The 22839-nt window shown below is 41.1% G+C and overlaps 1 protein-coding gene across 2 annotated transcripts in view; it reads right to left on the bottom strand.

Annotated features, from left to right (window-relative positions):
* Positions 1-6811: 6811 nt before the first annotated feature.
* The window catches only part of PHEX (phosphate regulating endopeptidase X-linked), a 211781-nt gene continuing 195753 nt past the window's right edge, over positions 6812-22839 (bottom strand). The window contains exons 19-22 of one of the 2 annotated variants that reach the window (XM_059157511.1): positions 18673-18738; positions 17564-17668; positions 13079-13155; positions 6812-10161 (exon numbers count right to left, since the gene is read on the bottom strand). In XM_059157511.1, coding sequence (XP_059013494.1) covers positions 10059-10161; positions 13079-13155; positions 17564-17668; positions 18673-18738 — 351 coding nt within the window. In that variant the 3' untranslated portion in view covers positions 6812-10058. Of the gene's footprint in view, positions 10162-12807; positions 12940-13078; positions 13156-17563; positions 17669-18672; positions 18739-22839 lie in introns of those variants that run through there. The other variant, XM_059157512.1, reaches the window with a different exon arrangement.

The raw sequence follows: 22839 nt of genomic DNA, 5'->3' as shown, positions 1-22839 counted from the left end.
CAGGGCCAGACTTCTTCCCAGGGAAATTCTACCAAACATTTAAAGAAGAACCTGAGGGACACCTGGGTGGCTCAGTTGGTTAAGCAGCTGCCTTCGGCTCAGGTCATGATCCCAGTGTCCTGGGATCGAGTCCCACATTGGGCTCCTTGCTTGGCAGGGAGCCTGCTTCTTCCTCTGCCTCTGCCTGCCATTCTCTCTGCCTGTGCTCACTCTCTCTCTCCCTCTCTCTCTCTGACAAATAAATAAAATCTTAAAAAAAAAAGAAGAAGAAGAACCTGAAACTGTTCCAAAAAATAGAAATGGAAGAAAAACTCCCTAATTTTATGATGACAGCACTTCTTTGATCCCAAAACTAAAGACCCCCACCAAAAAGGAGAATTACAGACCAATATCCTTGATGAACATGGATGCAAAAATTCTCAACAAAATACTAGCCAGTAGGTTCCAACAGTACATTAACAAGATTATTCACCATGACCAAGTAGAATTTATTCCTGGGCTGCAAGGGTGGTTCAACATCCAGAAATCAATCACTGTGAACAATATATTAATAAAAGAAAGAACAAGAACCATATGATACTCTCAATAGATGCTGAAAAAGCATTTGATAAAGTACAGCATCCTTTCTTGATCAAAACCCTTCTATAGAGATAGAGAGTACACACATCAATATCATCAAAGCCATATATGAAAAACCCACAGTGAATAACATTCTCAATGGGGAAAAACTGAGAGCTTTTCCCCTAAGGTCAGGAACATGGCAGGGCTGTACACTATGATCACTGCTATTCAACATACAAATAGATGTCCTAGCCTCAGTAATCAAACAACAAAAGAAGTAAAAGTCATCTAAATTGGCAAAGAACTCAAACTCTCACTCTTTGCAGATGATATGATACTTTATGTGGAAAGTCCAAAAGACTCCATCCCAAAATTGCTAGAACTCATACAGGAATTCAGCAAAGTGTCAGGATATAAAATCAATGCACAGAAATCAGTTGCATTCCTATACACCAACAGCAAGACAGAAGAAAGAGAAATTAAGGAATCAATTTCATTTATAATTGCACTCAAAGCCATAAGATACCTAGGAATAAACCTAAACAAAGAGGCAAGGAATCTGTACTCAGAAAACTATAAAGTACTCATGAAAGAAAGTGAGGAAGACACAAAGAAATGGAAATGTGTTCCATGCTTATGGATTGGAAGAATAAATATTGTGGAAATGTCTCTGCTACCTAAAGCAATATACACATTTAATGCAATCCTTATCAAAATACCATCCTTTTTTTTTCAAAGAAATGGAACAAATAATCCTAAAATTTATACAGAACCAGAAGAGACCCCGAATAGCCAGAGGAATATTGTAAAAGAAAACCAAAGTTGGTAACATCACAATTCCAGACTTCAACCTCTATTACAAAGCTATAATCATCAAGACAGTATGGTACTGTCACAAAAACAGACACATAGATCAATGTAACAGAATAGAAAGCCCAGAAATAGACCCTCAACTCTATGGTCAACTAATCTTTGACAAAGCAGGAAAGAACATCCAATGGAAAAGAAGACAGTCTTTTCAACAAATGTTGTTCGGCAAATTGGACATGCAGAAAAATGAAACTGGGCCATTTCCTTACACCACACACAAAAACAGACTCGAAATGGATGAAAGACCTCGATATGAGACAGGAATCCATCAAAAATCCTTGAGGAAAAGACAGGCAGCAACCTCTTCAACATCAGACACAGCAACCTCTTCCAAGAAACATCACCAAAGGAAAGGGAAGCAAGGACAAAATGAACTACTGGGACTTCATCAAAATCAAAAGCTTTTGCACAGCAAAGGAAATGGTCAACAAAACCAGAAGACAATCGACAGAATGGGAGAAGATATTTGCAAATGACATATCAAAAAAAGGGCTAGTATCCAAAATCTATAAAGAACTTATCCAGCTCAACACCCAAAGAACAAATAATCCAATCATGAAATGGGTAGAAGACATGAACAGACATTTCTGCAAAGAAGACATCCAAATGGCCTACAGACACATGAAAAAGTACTCAACATCACTCACCATCAGGGAAATATAGATAAAACCACAGTGAGATACCACCTCACATCAGTCAAATTGGCTAGAATTAACAAATCAGGAAATGACAGATGTTGGCAAAGATGCAGAGAAAGGGGAACCTCCTACACTGTTGGTGGGATGCAAACTGGTGTAGCCACTCTGGAAAACAGCATGGAGGTTCCTCAAAAAGTTGAAAATAGAGCTACTCTATGACCAGCAATCGCACTACTGGATATTTACCCTAAAGATACAAATGTGATCATCTGAAGAGGCACATACACCTGAATATTTATAGCAGCAATGTCCACAATAGCCAAACTATGGAAAGAACCTAGATGTCCATCAACAGATGAATGGATAAGGAAGATGCAGTGTATAAATATTTATTTACATACATACAATGGAATACTATGCCGCCATCAAAAAGATGAAATCCTACCATTTGCAATGATGTGGATAGAACTAGAGGGTAATATGCTAAGCGAAATAAGTCAATCAGAGAAAGACAATTATCAGGTGTTATTTCAGATATAAGGAAATTTGAGAGGTGGTGTGGGGGCTTTTCGGGGGTAGGGAAGGAAAAAATGAAACAAGATGGGACCGGGGAGGGAAACAAACCATAAGACGCTCTTAATCCAGGAAACAAACTGAGGGTTTCTGGGAGGTGGGCGGGGAGGGATAGGGTGGCTGGGTTATGGACATTCGGGAAGGTATGTGCTGTGGTGAATACTGTGAATTGTGTAAGACTGATGATTCATAGACCTGTACCTCTGAAGCAAATAATGCATTATATGTTAACTAAAAAAAAAAAAAAAAAAAAAAAAAAAAAAAAAAAAAAAGCTAAAGCTGCTTGTAGAATACCACAGGTCTCAAGACTTGGACACTCCAAATCCCAGTGAATGTCAGTAGGCACAATAGGGTTAAATACAAGGTTATTGCTTTAAAGTCAGTAACTGTAGCCACATGCCCTCAACTGCCCAGAGGCAGGGTCACAAAGGTTTTATTCTGTGGAGAAGTGACTGGCAGACATTCTGGTGTTAGAAGACTGAACAGAGAGTGCACAGGCAGTCACAGGACTGAACACAGGTACATTTGGGGGAATCCATTAACTGAAATGGGGGGATAGCTCAGCCCAGAAATCCTGGGCTTAAGGTCATCAAAGCTCTATGTCTGCCCAAGGGAACACATGCATAAAATTGGGACACAAGTTTGGCCCTGCTACTTTCTAGCTAAATATAATCAAGGGCAAGTCATTAACTTCAGTTCCCTTATCTATAAAATGGGGATAGTAGGTTTCTGAATGATTGGAATGATTAGAAAATGAAAATAGAGTATTTGGTGCACACCTGGCACATGGGACAAGATCACTGAATAGTAGCTGGCCTCATCAGTGAAGAGCAGGTAGTAGAGAGGTTTCTGGAGGACTCAGGACAGAACTACCATCAAGTACAAATACCTGTAAATGGACTCCTTTCTTCATGTTATTTTCTAACAGATGACTCTGGAACACAATGTGAAAATCGGGTTTAAAATCGGGTTTGTGAACATTGTTCCATATGCCCCGTAGACCACTGGAGAATGGACTTCGAAGTCAGACAAAATTAACTTTATTCCTGGCTCCTCTAATCACTAATGTGGTCAATCAAGTAAGGATTCCTCACCTGTGAAAAAACAGCAACAATTCTTTACAAGATTGTTGTGAGGATTGGCTGTAAAGCATGGAAGACCCTGGCAGAGGGCCTACACGGGGTGGGTCTCCAGAAATGGAAGCCATTTTCATCAAGACTGTTATTAGGGAAAAAAAAATTCATTACAAATGTCAATTAAAAATCTGGTTAATTTTAAAATAAGTTTGCTGTAGGCTTATTTTTTTCGTTCATCAAATGTCAATGGGGTGGAAGGATTGTGCAACTATAAGCAAGATACTGATTCCACTGACTACTAAGTCAGTTTGAAAATTGCCAGAGTGTACTTCTAGATGGTAAACTATATGTCTCTTCTTGCCTAGAACATCTGCAGACGTTTCAGCCCACCTGCCAGCAGAAATGATGCTCAATATTTTAGGTAGCTTTTATATGGGGGATCGTAATTTAATCACTTGGTTCTTCATTCTCTATAAAATGGATCTCAAGCCAGAATGAACACAAACAGTACTTCTATGGTTTGTAGACGAATACTCATCTTTCTTTCTTGGACTCTTAATTCTCAGTTTGTCTTTCAAGTGGAGAAAGCTCAAAATAAGAATATGAGGAGTAATTTCTCATCTCGTAATGGAGAAGTAAAAACAATTTTCACCGAATTCTCAAAAAATATTAGAAGATATAGCACAAGACTTTATTTCATAGGTTGTTTTATTTACTGTCTCAATGGAATATATTTTAAAAGCTTAGAATATATTATACATATATGGCATAGCCACAGAATCTTATATTCCATTATCTTTCTAATTGAGGCAATTAACAAAACAAAATGCACATTCAAACGAAACATGTATCTAAACCATTTAGAAATTATTAAAATTATAGATCAGGTTTCTTTCACTGATCACAAATTATAGTAATGCTTTTGCGGTACTCATTTCCGGGCTCACTTTGGTGTGTTTATTAAAGCTCGGTATTGTCAGATCACAGGGAGTATCTCATTTTCATTTTCATATCTCCAATTCTAAAGGGGATTAAATTATCCAATTAAGCTGTTAATTAAAAAGACTCCTAGAGAATAAACTGCAGGCTACCAATGGCATTTTAAAATTTCCATTGTGCTGTGTCCAAAAGCAATCTCCCAGAATTTAGACAACTCCAAGTTACTGTCCTGTATTTCACCTTTGAAGGTGTGGCTGGGATTCCCAGCTGATGGCCAAACCCATTTCCTCTTCTTCCTGGGCACATAGCTGGACTATACATCCCAGTCTTTCCTGTGGTTAGGCTTAGCCACCATGACTGAGCTTTAGCCAATGGCACAGGAGCAGAAGTGACAGATAGTTCCTGGAACCAGACCAAACCTTCCACTCAGTATCTTCCATGGCCTCTTCCCCTCTACCCACCAGCTTCTTGTAAGATGAGCATGTATTCAATCATGTTGAAAATGGCTGACTCACAATGTGGAAGGAACCTGGGTCCCTAAATCACCAACTGGAAGAGAGAGGCTCACTGACCATTAATAGCCATCTTGTATGCAATGAAAACAAGAAATAAACCTAAATTGGATTAAGCCATTAAGTTAATGTTTCAACAGCTAGTGTGATCTTAATTAAAAAAAAAAAAAAAAACTGAACTTGAGGGACATGCAAATACCTTAGAACTAACTGAAAACATTTGCCTCCTTCAAATTTTGATCAGGTCCACTTAGATATTTATCTAACAATTGAATCAGACTCAATACGTCTTGGGTCTCATAAAAATTTATCATAGAGACCACAGCATGAGAAATTCTAGACTCCTTGCCTCCATTCCCCCAAAGCTCCTCCTTCCTGCCCATGCCCCCAGAGACCACTCATCAACTATCATTTCTATGCATCTTTCCTTCTGCCACTACCCCATACACAAGAATTCTTATTTCGAGGATCAGCTCAGAAACTAGAACAAACTCTCTAAGAGAGGCACTAACAGGCTACACTCAGCCACTTATTCCCCACCAGTTCTGTCACCCGTCTGATACTATCTCCCGCACACGGTCCCTATGGCACGCCTATGAAAAACCAGTGCTTTTTCAGATCTTAGAACATTATCAGTGCCAGAAAAATGTTTAAGATAATCAATAAGGGACTCTACTTGTCCTACAGGCCTAACCTCAAAATGTCCCCATAGAGCCGTATGGGTTCTATGGTACACCTCTAGATTTGTCTGGACTCAGGCAAGACAGACAGGCTTGTGTTGTCCAGCATCACTCATTGTCCAAAGGTCACCGGGGGATACAAAAATCCCAAGCACTTCCAGTTCTCTAAGTGTGTGTCAGGCAAAGAGGCTCCAGTAGCATGAGTGCAGCTCCCCTAGAGAGCCTGGGCCACTTAGAAAGAAAAGCACCCAGGTGAGGTTAGAGTGCCCAGGGAAGGGGAGTTGCTGTGATTTGGGCAGAGAGAGAGCACCGACAGCAGCCACCAGAGGGGAGTTGAGTAATTCCTTTTCTGTGCACCGAAGCATAACCTGATGTCCTTGAATATCACCACATTCGCCACAAAGCAGGGTAATTCTAACAGCTTACGGGCCTGTCTCCCACGTAAGACAAGACTATTCACTGAGGCCCAGGGACAGCATCTAATCTGCCTAATACAGCTAGTTCCATGAGACAAACAGAACAGGTGTTCAGTTATGGTGTGCTGAGTGACTATAAATGGACTAGATCGTTAAAGAAAAGTGAGAGCCCAAAGAGATTCTTTGGTCTGATACTAACTGTAATGTTCACCGTCATTTTGTTAAGATCAGCCCTATTGTGGCTCATAATTCCCTCAGAAGCCTCCCTTTTCCTCAATAGGAATATTACTGCATAAGCAATAAGCCACCTCTGCTGACTTACATTCTGGAAAAAAATACAATGACCACCTTGCAAATCTCTCACTGTCTGCCAAGTTAAGGCATTCAAATCCCACTTTCCTAGACCAAGACTACGTTTCTTTGGGGGGCAAACAGGACTGTCTAAAACAGAACTGAATGTGTTAACAGATACAATCAATTATATTTTTTAAAAGAGAGTAAAACACACATATACACACATACATAAAAATAAAGAGAGAGGAAACAGAAAATCTTCAACTTTTTATTGTCCTTAAAATGACTGTTCACATTGTTCTACAAGAGAAGAAAATACAATGACCATTTAGATATAAAATGCATCATGCAGGTACACCTTTCTTCAGACCAGTGGGGGTACAGCCACCAGTAACGAGAGTGTAGCTGCATGTAGCAAGCATATTCTTCCTTACCTTAATATGCCACTGAGACATTACATTAAAAATCTCAAGGAAGAAGCCTATCAAATGCTAAGTGATTATGGAAATACTAAGAGAATAAATGTATCTAGAAATGGGGTGATCTAGGGATGAAGGTTAATGCAGAGGTCAGTAGCCCACAGAACAAAGACTCTGCCTTTCCTGATTCTGGGATACTCAACAAAGCAATTTCAAACCTCTCTCCACTTCTCTGGCATGAGCATAACCTGTGTGGCAAGCCATCATTCCTTGTTGCTTTTTAGTGATGCTCCAGGGCTAAAAAAGATAAAATTTATGTGCTATGCTTTAAGCTCCATTGAGGAAAGGCACTGAATAAACTTCAGGATAATTTACGAATCCTGAGCTTGCATCTGTCATGTCCAAGTCCATCTCATAAAAGGCAAAAATGGAAATAGGAGGCCAGTGCTGTGTGGCTGGTGAAAAGCTGAACAAACTTTGGGCAGTGAAGATAAGCTCAAATAATACCACTTTATATACATAAAATCCTTGACTAATCTGGGAGAATTTTCAAAAAAAAAAAAAAAAACCTAACTCCTTCCAACACGCAGACAATAGTCCATTGGCAGAACATCTGGTATATGAATCAGAAAAGTATGTGACGGCAGTTCTAGTCTGTGATCCAATATCTAATTTCCTTTTGACTTACGATTATTTTTGTAAAACTTTATGGCTGTACTCCAGTGGATGAGCTTAGCAAGGATTGCCCAAATCCTGTCTTCTTGTCAGCAACATATTCTTCTCCCTACTTTTTTACCTTTCCTTCCACTCGTGTTTTACCTTCTTCCCTCTACCACTTACTCAAAGTCTGCTTCCTGTAGCGATCTGTATTAAAGAAAAGGAACAACGAGAGTGTCGTCTGAAAATGTAAACATGAGCATGTATTTGGAAATCCAATCCTACCGCAATTATTGTTCTAGCTAGTACTGAGGATTTGGTATCGCTGCTTTGGGTTTATTTTGTTTTAATAACGGCCGTCGTATCCGCAACTTTCTGGATAGTGGACTTATGTCAAGTCAAGTTAATCAGGACAAGGCAGCCACATCATTTAGAAAGTGTAGGACCCCAGCTGATCACCAACCAGCTGTCCTCAACCAGCAAGTGACTGATGCGCATTTCTACAATCCTCAGCCTGTGCTTTCAGAAATCAAACACTTTCTCTGACCTGCAGGAATGTGTTTATTTGGAGTCTAAAAAGAGAAATCTAGAAGGAAAGTGCTATTCATAAAAGCACAAGAAACCACAACTGATTTTAAATGTCCAAGTACTGGCGTAAAACAAGGAGCATCTTGTACTAGAAACAAATCAGAATGATTCCTCCAGAGAAAACACTTGTCCACTCCCAGCAGACCCACCCTAACTGCCCTTGCTTTTAAGAATATGAACAAAGGTTACATTAAGCCTTGGTTAAAAGGAAGAAAAACTAGCTGCACTTCAAAAGTTGATTCATTCAGAGAGGAGGAGGTCAAGGGGAAAATCACTCTCCCCTAAAGCAGTGTAACTGTTTTCCTCGTGATGCTGCCCCTGCAATTTTCCCCCTTCAGAAGTTCCCACAGTGACAAAAAGACATGGCACGAACTTAACATTTAAAAAATAAAAAAGGACAACAAATCACAGGGGTGCAAAATGGCCCCACAGTTAGTCTGAACTTGTCCTTTTGCTTTTGAGATTTTCCTATCGGCCAAAACTGCATATACAATGAATAATGCACCGGGAGGAAAGTTATTTTTAAAAACTTGAAATGCCAGATTAAGGCCATCACAATTTTATCCTACAGATACACACTAATAAGAGATGGACAAGTTCACATGAAAGCATCAAGTCCTGAGGATCAAAAACTTAGTCCTGCTCTTTCTAACAGACTCTTTAGAAGGCTTAGACGGTGAAAATTATGTTTCTTTGGACTATGCAGGGAATTCTAAATTTAATCAATAAATTCTAAAATGTCTTCAACAAATTTTTCAAAAAGCTTTTTTTCAAAGAGCAGTAACATTAACCAAGCCAAAACACAAGGTTACTTCGCACCCACTTCAATGTAGTATCTGTGCCTTTAAGCTAAAGGGGGAATAAAAGCCGTTAGTTCCTAACAGAGAATCAGAAAATCATTTTCTCAATGTCTTCTCATTTCAGAAACAGAAAAATGCACATACATGAGGGTAACGAGACAAGTAAGAATTGGACAAAGGAAAAGTGTCTGTCAGAGAGACATAATCATTGAGGCTTGGGCAAAAGAGATCAAATGGTGGAGATTTCATCTCCTCGTGTCTCTACTGTTGCGTGATGAGGAGTTTTGACTTCTTCTGGGCCTTAAAGACACATCCTTTTTTCTTTTTTCTATTTGAAGAACTGAAACCCTTTTTCAAGTAGCCTCTCGGCCAGCTTTGCTCATGCTGACTTAAACAGGGCCATCAGCTACGTCAGACCGAAGCTGCAAGATGCATTTTCATCCCAACAAACTTCTGAACTGAAGGCAAAAATATCAGCAAAAATTGTAAAACGAAGCTCCAACACATTTCTAACTTAACCACCATTGAGTTAATAAACGTGGTGGATGGCGATACGTAAAACCTAGCAGCAGCACATTCCGTAGAGCAACAAGAACTACCAGGTGTTCCAGGAACATGTCTTCATCATTGAGGGTTACACATTCAATAGACTGAATTTTTTTCTGGATAAATTATGCTTAGGTCCCTGCGAAGCTGTGGCTTAAGACGGTGTATACCACCTAGCTGTTTTCACACTAAAAATGGGCAAGAGCAACAATTCAGCAGATAATGTTTTAACAAAAGTAGCCTAGAGATTTATTTCTGTTAGTCTGGTTTTGTCAAGAAACATACTGAGATCCCTTCTTAGATTCCGAGCCCTACAATTTGAATATACTCTTTCGATCCAACCAACACCCAAATACGGAAGATGCACTAAAAACTGGAGTTCAGCGGGGTGGGGCGGGGAATACAGGCTGACAGCAGTGGTGACGAGCGCTCCGTGTGGCCTCTACTGGTACTGCGTGGCTCTTGGGATGGCAGAAACCAGCGGTCCAGCTACCAGAGTCGGCAGGAGTCCGGGCCTCTGTTCATCGTGGAATTCGATGGACAGTTAAAGGCTTTCTGGAATTCTTCGAAGTTGCTAACTGCACCATTGACCCTGGAAAAGATATGTCACAGCTCATGTCATTTAATTCTTCCATCGCAAGAGGTTCTGGAAAAAAACTTTAACAGTGTACTGCTCACAGGGATGTTGCATTCATTTCATCTGTTTACAGGGGAGACAACTGAAGCCCAAAAGGGAGAAGTAAATTTCCAAAGAAATTCACAGAGCTGAGACTAGAACCAACACCTCCTGAAAGTCAGACAAATGCTCTGATTAATCTTCCCAATACCCTCAAATTCCTATCAACTGTAGGATTTACAATTCCTATAAATCATGTATGTGATTGTATAGTCCTATAAATCTACAGATTCCTATAAACTGTTAGATTTACCAATACCTGGGCTTTCTATTTTTTTAACATTTATGGAAGGTATAACTGATATAAAGTGCACACACCTGAAAGGTAAAGTTCACTGATTTTGTTCATGTGTGTATACTCATGTTACTACCACCCAGAACAAGATATGGGATATTTCTAGCACCTAGAAGGCTCCACGGTGTGCCCTACCAGTGGAGCTTCCAAGGATAACTACAGTCTGACCTCTATCACCACTGATTAGTTTTGCCTGTTTTTGAACTTCGTATGAATGGACTCCACAGTACACACTCTGTTGTTCCTGCCTTCTTTCACTCAATATTATGTCTGTAAGATTCATTCATGTCATTGCTACCTACGACCTCACCCAATCTACAAAAACACTTTTGCTTCATTCCTATTACATTTGAAGGTTTGTATTTACCTCAAATTCAGTCCAGGCAACAAACTAATGAATGATATCTACTCGTTATTGATGAGCAATGTTTTACCGGAGTTGGTTCCAAAATCTGGTGTCCTTACAAGTTCCCTGACTGCAGTAAAGACTGTGGATTCCTACTCAGCACTTTGGTTGGCAGTGCTATTTCCATTGTGTGATTTCTGCTGTACTCAAAATCTATAGTTACTGCAGACATCACTAACAAGCCAGCAAAAACTGCCCCCTCATCTATTTCTTACTCAACTGCATGTTCAGAGTGTTGACTAGAGAGACTCAGCATTCTTAGTTACTATTTCTTCCCTAATGACTATGTGACCTATGGGCATGTGAAGGAATATAGTGGCCTATATTCAAACCTCCTGTGTTTTAACTGGGATATATGAGTAGGGATGCATATATATCATAGTGTGATACACCCTGGGCAAATGCTAAAGAGAATTTAGCTGGTAATTAGTAAGTATACTCTGTAAATTATCAGCTAAAATCCAATATTACAGGCAACTAGTTAGTAAAAGGAAATTAGTTTCTAAAAATCTTACCTGTTAAGTAATTAATCTACTGTGTGCTTTCTATCTGCACCACTCATCAGTGGGAGCATACTTTAGTTCATTAGAGACTGTCAGCATTTTTTGACAGTTTAGACCAGTGGGTAGAATTTTCTAACACTGTGATTAGATTTTTATGCTCCTGGGTAATTTAGAGTCAATTTCTGGAACATTTCTAAAGCAAGGTTTTAGGAGTAAGCTTTTTAAATATAGGAGAAAATTTAGATGATTTTCCTACATTGTGCTGATGGATTTATTTAAACATTAAACATAAGGATATCCAGGTATGACAAGCTCTAAGGAAAGAATTGGGCAATAAAAAATTACTATGGTTCCTTATATAGCCCCCATTATACTTCTCTGACCCCAACTACAGAAAATCTCAAACGGGGCTAGAAACCTAGCACTGGGTAAACACCCTAACCTTAATTTTATTTTCACTTATTATTTCATCATTCTGACAATTAAGATTGCAGGTCATCATCCTTTTCCCTTCATTTGAAGCAACTGTTTCAAAAAATGATTCAAACTAAAAACCAAAACATAGCGCTCTGACTTCAGATATGAATTCTAATAGCTAAATATCCCCATACATCCCGTTTTGTGTTCCGAGCTATTCCGAAAGCGGGCATTCATTCATTCTGCCAGCCGGCTGCGTGGAAGAACAAGAGGCTTTCATGAAACAGGATACTCTAGAACACAAAATTCACCAGAGCTCTGTGTGCTTTAAGGTATAGTATGTGAGCTCTCATCCTTGTCTAAGGAAAGAGACATTCGTGCCCCTCCCCCACACACAAAAAACGTAGGTGGTTGAATCAATCAAATATTCCCATTTACTAAGCAGCCATGGTGCTCATGGCACCCCTGGACTGGGGCCTGGCAAAAACTGGAAGATAATAAATGAGAAATAATACTAAAGTTGTGATTTGGATTCTAAATTACCTTTGGAGTCTTGTACTAGCTCATGGATCTCCTGCTATAGCAATGGGCTAGAGGCATGCACAAATGCCTACCATGGACATTTTTTTTTAAGAGAATGCGGACTAGACTAGCTTCCTGCTAGTGAAAGAAAAGGTACTCAGCTTCTCTTTGGCCAAGTATTTCTTTTTTTTTTTTTAATTTTTTATTTTTTATAAACATATATTTTTATCCCCAGGGGTACAGGTCTGTGAATCACCAGGTTTACCCACTTCACAGCACTCACCAAAGCACATACCCTCCCCAATGTCCATAATCCCACCCCCTTCTCCCAAACCCCCTCCCCCCCAGCAACCCTCAGTTTGTTTTGTGAGATTAAGAGTCACTTATGGTTTGTCTCCCTCCCAATCCCATCTTGTTTCATTTATTCTTCTCCTACCCACTTAAGCCCCCATGTTGCATCACCACTTCCTCATATCAGGGAGATCATATGATAGTTGTCTTTCTCTGCTTGACTTATTTCACTAAGCATGAGGCCAAGTATTTATTTCTGTCTGCAAAATGGAGAGACTGCTGTTCACAACACAGGCTCTTGTTCCGATCTCCTGTTTGGTATAACACTCGGACAGTTGAGTCAGGGAAGAGGTAGGACATGCACAGTTTAAAAAGAGGGTCACTGATTTGCCCATTTACCTAAACTGAGGGGGGCTGTGAGCACCAATTTGGATTTGTTCTCGGGCAGCTTCTGGTCTGTAGGAATTACACCTCACCTAGAAGAGAAAAGCATGCCAATAATTATGTTTCCTTTCCAATTACACACTTTCTACCTCCTTAACTGCTCCAAATTATACTGAAGAGTAATTTTGGACTCAGTGGATGACAAACAGTTTTAGTAGATCAGGTAAAACCTTCACCAGTAACAGCATCTATTATTCTAATCCCCAGTGTAGAAGGTTTTATTGTTGTGCATAATTCCACAATTTGAGTAAATTACGACAGGTTCCAGACACAATTCTTAAATCAAGAAAACACTGTATATGTCCAGGAATCGACCAATGTATTAATTCAAATAATATAATGCTTGGAAGAGGACTTACCAAATTCAACCATATTCAGTCCAACAGGAAAAAAAAAATGAATCCATCATCTATTACAGAGTATGGTCATGGGAAGTGAGTGTTTTGCACCCTAGGTGCCTTGCTTGTGTCACCCCTAGTCAGGGCGTTGGATACGAAAACACTTCTCCATAGACACAGAAGTTAGGCAAAGCTCTAAGACTTGCTCTGATCCATGAAATGTGAGCAGAAGTATAGACAGCACATCCTTGTGGAAGCTTTAAAAACCTAGCAGAAGTTCTAAGCATCTTAAGAACAATTTAAGAAGCCACATGAAGGTTCACTGTACACTTCCTCATACCAATTTCCTACTCCAATGGTGAACATGTTAAGCATGTGTTGAAATCAAGACTCCAAAACCCAGGTCCTTGAGTAAAAACTACAAGCAGAGCCCCTCTCTCAACCCGCATTCGATGGGGGGCATGAACACAAAAGAAACTGTCTTTGTATTGCTTGCTCCTGCACTGTAACTTACTCGATCCTGACTTGCAATGTGTCTGGAAACATGATATAATCTTGAAGTATGAAAAGAACGGGGAGACAGGCAATGATGGGGTACATTCCAAGGGCAGAAGAAAATAGAAGCAAAGACCTACCCGAGAGGGAAAAAAAGCGAGACATTCCCTGTAGCTGGACTGCGTGGTACATAATGGGCAGTGATGGGAGACCAGGGTAGAGAGAGGATGTTGCCAGATTTCTGAAGTCTTGAGCCCCAAGCTAAAGAATTTAAACTATATTTAAACATTGTCTGTGAGCAAGAAAATGATAAAACCATGTTTTTAAAAGACTTATCAGGCAGAGGAAATTAGAGATCAGTTTGAAGAGTATAAATTTATGGGAAGGTTCTCGATGAATGGCCACTAAATAAGGATCAACAGGAATGGAGAGAAGTAGAAGGATAAGATTATCTGAGGGAAAAAAATTAGCAGGTAACACAAACTACAGGAACACAGGAAGTGGAAAAGGTGATGTGCTGCTATTGCTTTTGATGAAGAGAAACAGTCTGCATGTGACTGTGAAGACGCTTTCGTAATATGATGCCTTCAGTTCCTCAGAGGCTAGCTAAGTTGAAGTTGTTTCCCACATTCGCCATTACCTCACTTTTTCTTGTGTTATTTCTTCTTATATTCTTACATCATTGTATGGTATTGTTTTAGCGCTGTCTTTGCTTCACAAACCATTTAAGAGACTTCTGAAAACACACTATGGTTGTCACTGTTTTCCTAGAATCCTCTCAGGAGGGAAAATAACTTCACTCCCTATAAGCAGACTTCTTCCAAAGTGCAAAAGACTGAAAATCTCCTCCTTCTGTCAGTAGGAAAACCTCCAAGATAAATTTCTCATTAGTAACATAAAATAGCTTTACATTTTTTCCCTAAATCTCTTTAGTTTAAAATAAATCAGATATGCTTCGGAATTTTATTTGAAGACATTTCAAAAATTACGAAGGTAATGTTGCTACCAATTAGTTTACACATGAAAAGATATAACTAGGATATAACTAAGATGGGCTTTAATTAAGTAAGTTAACATCTGAAGGAAGAACCAATGGACATTGTGCTTTGTCCTCTCGACTAAGGGTCAGCACATTTTTTCGGTAAAAGGGAAGACGTTAAGTATTTCAGGTTTTGCAGACGAGAAGGTCTCTGTTTCAACTCAGTTCTGCCACCGTCACACAAAACCAGCTACCCACAACACAAAGGAAAGAGCATGGCTCTTTTCCAATAAAAGAGTTTTACCAAAAATGGGCAGCAGGCCATATTTGGCCCATGGGTCCTAGTTTGCCGACCCCTGCTCTAAAAAATTCTAACTATATTGTGTGTGTTTTTTGAGATATCTGACCCAGTACTGACTCCCCCCCACACACCAAAAAAAAAAAAAAAAAACCCTCCTTAACTGAACTGTTACTTACTCTTACCATTTTTAAGCAATTCATCTAAAAATGTCAAGATTTTCAAGATACCCAGCATCTTTGCTGGGTGCTATGGGGATACATAAGAAATACAGGGATCCAGAAGATTAACTATGGAGATAAAACTAAAAGTCCTCAACATTTTGAGAACATTTAAGGACTAAACTGCATAGTAATGAAGAGAAGTGTAAAGGAGCTGGAGATTCAAAAGACAAGAGAGAGAAGGAGAGAGCTGGAGTCCTTGGGGAAGTTTGTGGGAAATGTGGAGGAGGTGGAACTCAACCTGGAGCCCGAAAGATAACGACAGGATTAAATCATCTGAGGGGGCGGAGTACGAAGGAGGTCACATTACAGAAGGAAAATCACAAGCAACGCCCCAGAGACAGTAAGAGGCCTAACACTGCCGGGTGGCCAGGAGGACGCCTGCCTGGCTAAGGGTGAGTGTGGCGGAGCCGCCAAGAACTCAGAGCTGGTTGTGTAGAGTGGGGTAAGACTGGACACGATGATGAGAGCCAGCGGCACGTGCTTGGCCTCGATGTGGGAGTCACTGCAGTTCCCTGAGCAGGCCAGTAATGAAATAAAAAGTAGTATTTCAGGGGCATGTAAGATAGTGGTGGAAAGACCCCAAAGGCAGAAAAACATGTCTTAAGGCTGTTGGGATAATGCAGAATAGGAGAGCTCAAGGGCCTTCTACAGAGGATGAGATACAGGGTAACGGCGAGAAAGAGAGGATGAATCTAAAGATCTAAAGAGGAGATAAAAGGATGAAACATCCAGCTTTGGGAACCCATGTCATAAAAACAAGGACAGACAAATCAAGTAAGAGAGAAGAATCTAGATTTTCTAACCGGGAAGGCCCAAAGACCAGGCTACGTTGAGAACAACAGAAAGACTAAAAAGGAAGGTCATTTCAGTGACTCCAGGTACGCTGCTGTCATGTTGATAAAGCAACATTTATGTAGTGTTGTCATGTCAACTTTAAGAAATAAAAGATAGCAGAAAAATGGGACTCCTTTAGCCGGGCTCAACCAGAGAAGATGTGGGAAGGAATCAGCTTACTGAGGAGACAGTGAAGACTGAGCAAAAGAAGGCTGTGCTGGTAACAACCGTGGTCTTAGGGCTGCACGTTTGCCCACCGTGAAGCCATGTGTTAGAACCTTCATTGGCTCCTCCCTGCCTGCTTTGAAAATGAGGCCTACACGTTTGTGACATAAGCCCGGGCGATAACCAATAGCAACCAAAAACTGGCGCTTATCTCATTAGCCAGAGACTTGAACTCAGAATTGTGTGTTTTTTAGTACACATCTTCTTTCGCTTTCTGTTCGGAAAGCCCATCAAAGTCACAAATGGGTGAGATGACTCTCCTTGTTTTGTTTTTTTTTTAACATTTAAAAAAAATTTTTTTTTATTTTTAATAAACATATAATGTATTTTTATCCCCAGGGGTACAGGTCTGTGAATCACCAGGTTTACACACTTCACAGCACTCACCAAAGCACATACCCTCCCCAATGTCCATAATACCACCCCCTTCTCCCAACCCCCCTCCCCCCAGCAACCCTCAGTTTGTTTTTGTGAGATTAAGAGTCACTTATGGTTTGTCTCCCTCCCAAGGGGGTAGGAGAAGAATAAATGAGACTCTCCTTGGTTTTGATGTTGTTTTCAGCTCAGGCCGTCTTCACCAGTCCACCTGGCTGTGGGAAACGCAGCTTTGGGGGCCCTCCACGGGTTGATAGTGGTGGAATACAGTCGGCCAGTGACGCAAAAAAAAAAAAAAAAAAAAGAGAGAGAGAGAGAGAGAAGAAAAAAGAGAAATGCAGCAGAAGGCAGAGTGCCAGAAGCCAAAGAAGGAATCACTAGAAATGGTTATAAAGTGTAGTGCATACATTAAGAAGTCAGCATATATTAAAGAAATACCAAGTGGGTTATGATAGGACTGGTCACCCACTTGACAAACAACACCGATAAACCCTGACTTGACTGGTTCATTAATTATGTCTCACAGAACATTAAGAAGGTGAAATTTATCCTGAAAATAAACAGCAAGATCACATTTCAGCTAAAATCAAAGCTATACCACTGAACTTCTGACCACGGGAGAAGCCAAAATCCTACATTTCACCTTGGCAGCCCCTTTCTGGGCCTACTCACGTGCGCGTAACTCAGGAAGAAGAGCTGGTTGTTGGTGAAGACGATGCCTGGGAGCAGAGGCTCTTCGACTCCCTGCCTCTGGTCGTTTATCCACTGCCTGTAAGCCTGGGGAGGGAAGCAGAAAGGCTGATGCCCTGCAATGCTGGCCCTCCTCTTTTCTCATCCAGGGCCTGAGATCCTAAATAGATCCCCCACCAGGAACAAAGTGCAGCCTGTCAGAGTTTTCCTTTAACAAACCAACCCCTGGAAATGCAAATCAATGTTGTGTAGCTTAACAGTGGGGCAGCTGCACCTGTGAGAAGACCTCACCCTCACTAGATACCAGAGCCCCTGGGCCAAAGCAGTCACGTGTTAAATAATTCCTCCCGGACCAAGAAGCTATTCTTTTCCTAACGCAATGGCAAGGGCTGTGGAAATAAATTTGGGGGTTAACCTATGGGGCCAAATTTTTCTTTTTCCAAATAAAAGGGAAAACTCACCGTCATTTTAGAAAATATATGTTAACCAGAATACAGGAAGGGTGTAACCTCAGATTAATACTCTGGTCTTGACGTCAAATGCATTTACCTTTTTGAAAATCTTCCCACATCATCCTTATATTTCTTGTTTAACCAAGGACCAGTGGATGATGGAAACATTATTAGGGACTCTCACCTGCCCTCCCCCCACTATATGAGAACTACTAGCCTCTGGCCACAATTCAGAAGTTTGGTATTTTAAGAGAAAATCGCAAGAAGGGCTATAGAGACAGTTTACTCGGGGAAAACTCATATGAACGTAGCCCTGAGGAGATTTCTGTAGCATGTTTTGATATTCTTGTGAATGCATCTACTGAAAGCTATCTTTTAAATACATGATTCTTAACATTTATTATTCTTTAGGGTGACTTTAAACCCTAAAAAGGAAAAAAAAAAAAAAAGAAATGCAGCTCTATTCACATAATAAAGCAGGACAGCATTGATGTGGAAATATAATTCTATTTACAGAAATTCACAGAATTGACAGAAATCTAATTCCTCAAGAATATGTCTGTAGTGTAAATTGAGGGACACTCACATGGCACTCAATAGTTTAATTTTAAAAATCACAGCAAATGTTGCAGTGCGTACCCTAAAAGCTTCCCGCAGACCTCCATTATCAGCAATATTTTCTCCCAGGGTCCTCTTCCCCTTCACCTAACAAAGAAAAAGAAAAAAGAGTGTTTCTCAGCCAACTATCATTCAGCAAGAGGCATAAATGTGATAGCTAGGGAGAGTACCATATTTTAAAGAGAAAATTACATGGACTAAATCACAGGTAGTCATAATATATTGTGAGATGGCAAACTAACTCCAGCAAGGTGCTTCTGAATACAATAATTTCTATTTTATTATGCTACACGTTTCTTTCTCACCCACCTCTGTATTCTCACCAATTGAGCCAACTCCAATAAAATGTTAACAATATTCTGAGTGGCTCTGGCTTAATGGAGTAAAAGTAGAAATGTCAATACAGACGACTTTCTCTGATTCATTCATATCATTCGAGTATTCTTTTCGGTGTGCTTTGTGTTTCCAAACATTTACGATCCACACAGGAACAAAACTTCATGAACCATCGCCATTTTACCTCAGCTACGTCCATGAAAAATTAAAGGGAGGGTAGTTCTCATGGGTGGGGGAGGGGGCGGGGATCAAACAGAAGTAGCCCAGGCCACAAGGTCAAGGTTTGCAATGTGCAGGATAACCGGCCAAGCGTGGTGAAAAACTTCCTCCACACCTTTGAAGACGGTTTCTGAAATCCCTACGCAGGACAGGACAAAAAAGCGTTCTAAACCAATACAGCCCACAAGCCAGAATCCAACCTGCCCCTTTCTTCTATGTAGGCTACAAAGTGAAATCAGACTTCACGTGGCTCAATGGGTGGGGTGTGGGGAGAATGCGAAAGAAGGAGAATATTTTGTGGCATGTGAAAATGACACCAAGTTCAAATTCAGTGTGCATAATTCAAAGTTTATTCGCGTACAGCCATGCCCAGTCGTGGACGTACCGTCGCAACCATGCTCCTGCTACAGCAGCAGAGCTAAGTAGCCATCGAGACCTGTGGCCTGCAAAACCATGCTTATTTACCATAATTACTCTTTGCAGACAAAGCCTGTCAATCCCTGCCTAAGGGGCAAAATAATACCTCCCACCCATCCACCCAAGGTGTCTATGTCCTAAATTCCTGGAACCTGTGCAAATGTTACCTTACGTGGCAAAAGAACTTTTAGACTATGATTATATAAAGGATCCTGAGACATTAGCCTGCATTACCCAGGCAAGAGCAGTGTAACTAGAAGGGTCCTTGTAAGCAGAGGAAAAGGGGGTCAGGAGAGTGTGTCAGAGTGATCCAATGTGAGCTGTGACCAGCCACTGCTGGCTCTGAGGAAAGAAGGGGCCAGGAGCCAAGGAATGTGGCCAGCCTCTAAGAGTGAGAAACCACAAGGCGACAGATTCTTCCCAGAGCAGCTAGAAAGAAAAGCAGCTCTGCTTACACCTCAGCGTAAGCCCACTGAGACCCGAGTGGGACATACAGAGCTGCGGGACAGGGTTTGTGTTCTTTCAGGCCATTAAGTGTGTGGTGATCTGTGATGGCAGCAACAGGAAACGTACACACCCCGCTCTCAACTTTAAAGCCGTGAATCCTACGCACTCTTTACTTTTAAGCTAGGCCAGTCACCCAGGTATCAAGCAGTCACAATGGATAAAAACAACTCTTCAGATAACATTTATTTCTGTAATCACCCAGGACCCTCCTAGCTTCGGTCCCCCGAAGTTCCCCTCCTGCTCTGACATACATTCTTTCTTTTACGACAATCCTCCATCGTAAGTGCTGTTACCACCACCTTGCTTAACACATGGGGAAAGAAGAGCTCAGGGCGTGTAGCACAAGTCTTTGGTGTCGCAGCAGATCCCCATTTCCACCAGGACTACACACCCATTCCTACAACTGCTCCTAGCTGGAGAAGGTTAACCTTAGCTTAGCAGAGTCGTCTCACCTGAAGATTCCTGGCAGGTGATCCCCTACTTCTCAAGAACTAACTGATGTGCACTGAGAACTGCCTAGCCCCTTACCCCAGGCTGAACAATTTCTGTGGTGTGATTCAGGCTCCAGAACCTTCTATGGGATCAGGCTGAGGCTAAACTCCTGAAAGCAACATGTTTTCTCTTATAGGTTTCTCTTGAAATCAACCACCATCTTACAGGTTTATCCTGAAACTACCTCCTAAATAAGTCACTTACCTACGAAATCCCTTCCTGGGCTTTGCTTCCAGTGAACTCCAGGGATTAAAGGAACTGCCCACATTTCACACAGATTTAAACCCAAGCAGTTTGTTTCCAGAGTCTTTGCTTCATAATATGCTCTCTTGTCATGTCGCAACTGCTCTTGATTCTGGCGCTTCTGTTTACACATCTACTCACACTGGAATTTAATCTCCTTCCTCTAAGCTTTATCAAAATCGGAGGTCTGGGGAGTAGCCCTCCCCCTTTGGCTCCTCCCACTCTAGACCACCTCAGTAGACCATATAGTCATAGGTTTGCCTCCAAGCCCCACGAGCTGCTCATGGTCTTCTTCTGTGGCACTCTGCTGGAGCCCTCTCCAGTTCACTGCCAAGGATTCAGGCACAGGGGACCGGCGTCCATGAATGGAGCCAGAAAATAAAGCACAGAATCTTATATCCACAAAGAAAGTCAACCTTTCTTCTCTGCGAATGAAACTGAAACTGTTTCCTGATGGCTGAATGGATGGATGCTGACACAGGCGTCCCCTTTCTATGGTCCTTGTGACAGAGGTACACATTTGCCAGAATTCACTCTCAGTATCTGACATTTTAGCCCATATGGATGCTGTAGAATAGTCCTCCCACCAATACACCAACCAGGACTAAAATAAACGTAAAAGAAGAGAACGATAGCATGATATAGGGGGCAAGAATATGGATCTTCGGGGGTGCGGGGGTAGCTCAGTCAGTTAAGTATCTGCCTTCAGCTCAGGTCATGATCCCAGGGTCCTGGGATCAAGCCCCCCATCGGGCTCCCTGCTCAGAGGGGAGCCTGCTTCTCCCTCTGCCTGCCACTCCCCCTGCCTGTGCTTGCTTTCTCTCTTTCTCTCTCTCTGGCAAATAAATAAATAAAATCTTTAAAAAAAAAACAGAACATGGATTTTTTAAAAGATTTTATTTATTTATTTGACAGACAGTGATCACAAGTAGGCAAGGAAGGCAGGCGGCAGAGAGAGAGAGAGGAGGAAGCAGGCTCCTCGCTGAGCAGAGAGCCCGATGCGGGGCTCGATCCCAGGACCCTGGGATCATGACCTGAGCCGAAGGCAGAGGCTTTAACCCACTGAGCCACCCAGGTGCCCCCAGAATATGGATCTTGAAATCACACCAATCTAAATTCTAATCTAGGTTCTACTGTGGGTTTTTATCTCTTTGAGTCTTGGTTTTCTTACATGTCAAACAGGCTAGCAATATGTATACCTCTTGGGACCAGTATGAGGATTAACTTTGTTTTAGGTAGGCAAAAAGTATAGCACCCAAGCCTGCGGTAACAATCATCAGGAAATATGTATTCCCTTCATCGAAAGAAACTGCTCTTCTATTCTTCTTTGTTTGGTTTTCAGCCCCCAAATCTTTGCCTTTGTTTTCTCCTAGGATGGAGTACCTATGAGTATGTTGCAAAGTAGTAGTAATATCAGCTACAATTTACTTAGCACTTACTGCACGTCAGGCATGATGCTGGTGTTTTACATAGTCTCTGTCATTTACTTCTTACAAATGAGTGAGTTCCAAAACACTGACCCATTTCAGAGATGAAGACTCTCAGAGTCAGGAATGTCTAGGAACTTTCCCATGTTCACAAAACTTGTAACTGGTTGAGTCAAGATTTGAACCTCTATCTGACTCTAGAACCCCTCCCCTAATCTCTTCCTGAAGCAACATATAATCTAGATGGATTTTCATAATGTGACAACCTCTACATTGAATATAGATAAACGGGGCACCCATTTCATATCTTCTCATGACTTAATTGTAGATATTAAAGAAATATATGGGCAGAGAAATAAATGGCTTCCCAGAACAGTGATGAAAGAGCTAGAGATACTATTCAAGGATACAGCCTCTGGTTCCATTGCCTGGACAAGGAATGGCATTCCTGGTGCTGAACATGGCTGAAGAACCAGGAGGACCAAGACAGTTTTGTGTGTTCTCTTGCTTCTGTTATGGGCTGTCCCCTTGACTGTACAGTGTAGGA

This window comes from Mustela lutreola, chromosome X (genome assembly GCF_030435805.1).
Source record: "Mustela lutreola isolate mMusLut2 chromosome X, mMusLut2.pri, whole genome shotgun sequence".
Classification (NCBI taxonomy): domain Eukaryota; kingdom Metazoa; phylum Chordata; class Mammalia; order Carnivora; family Mustelidae; genus Mustela; species Mustela lutreola.
The sequence above is the reverse complement of the archived record's forward strand: the minus strand, read 5'-3'. Positions and strand labels throughout refer to the sequence as shown.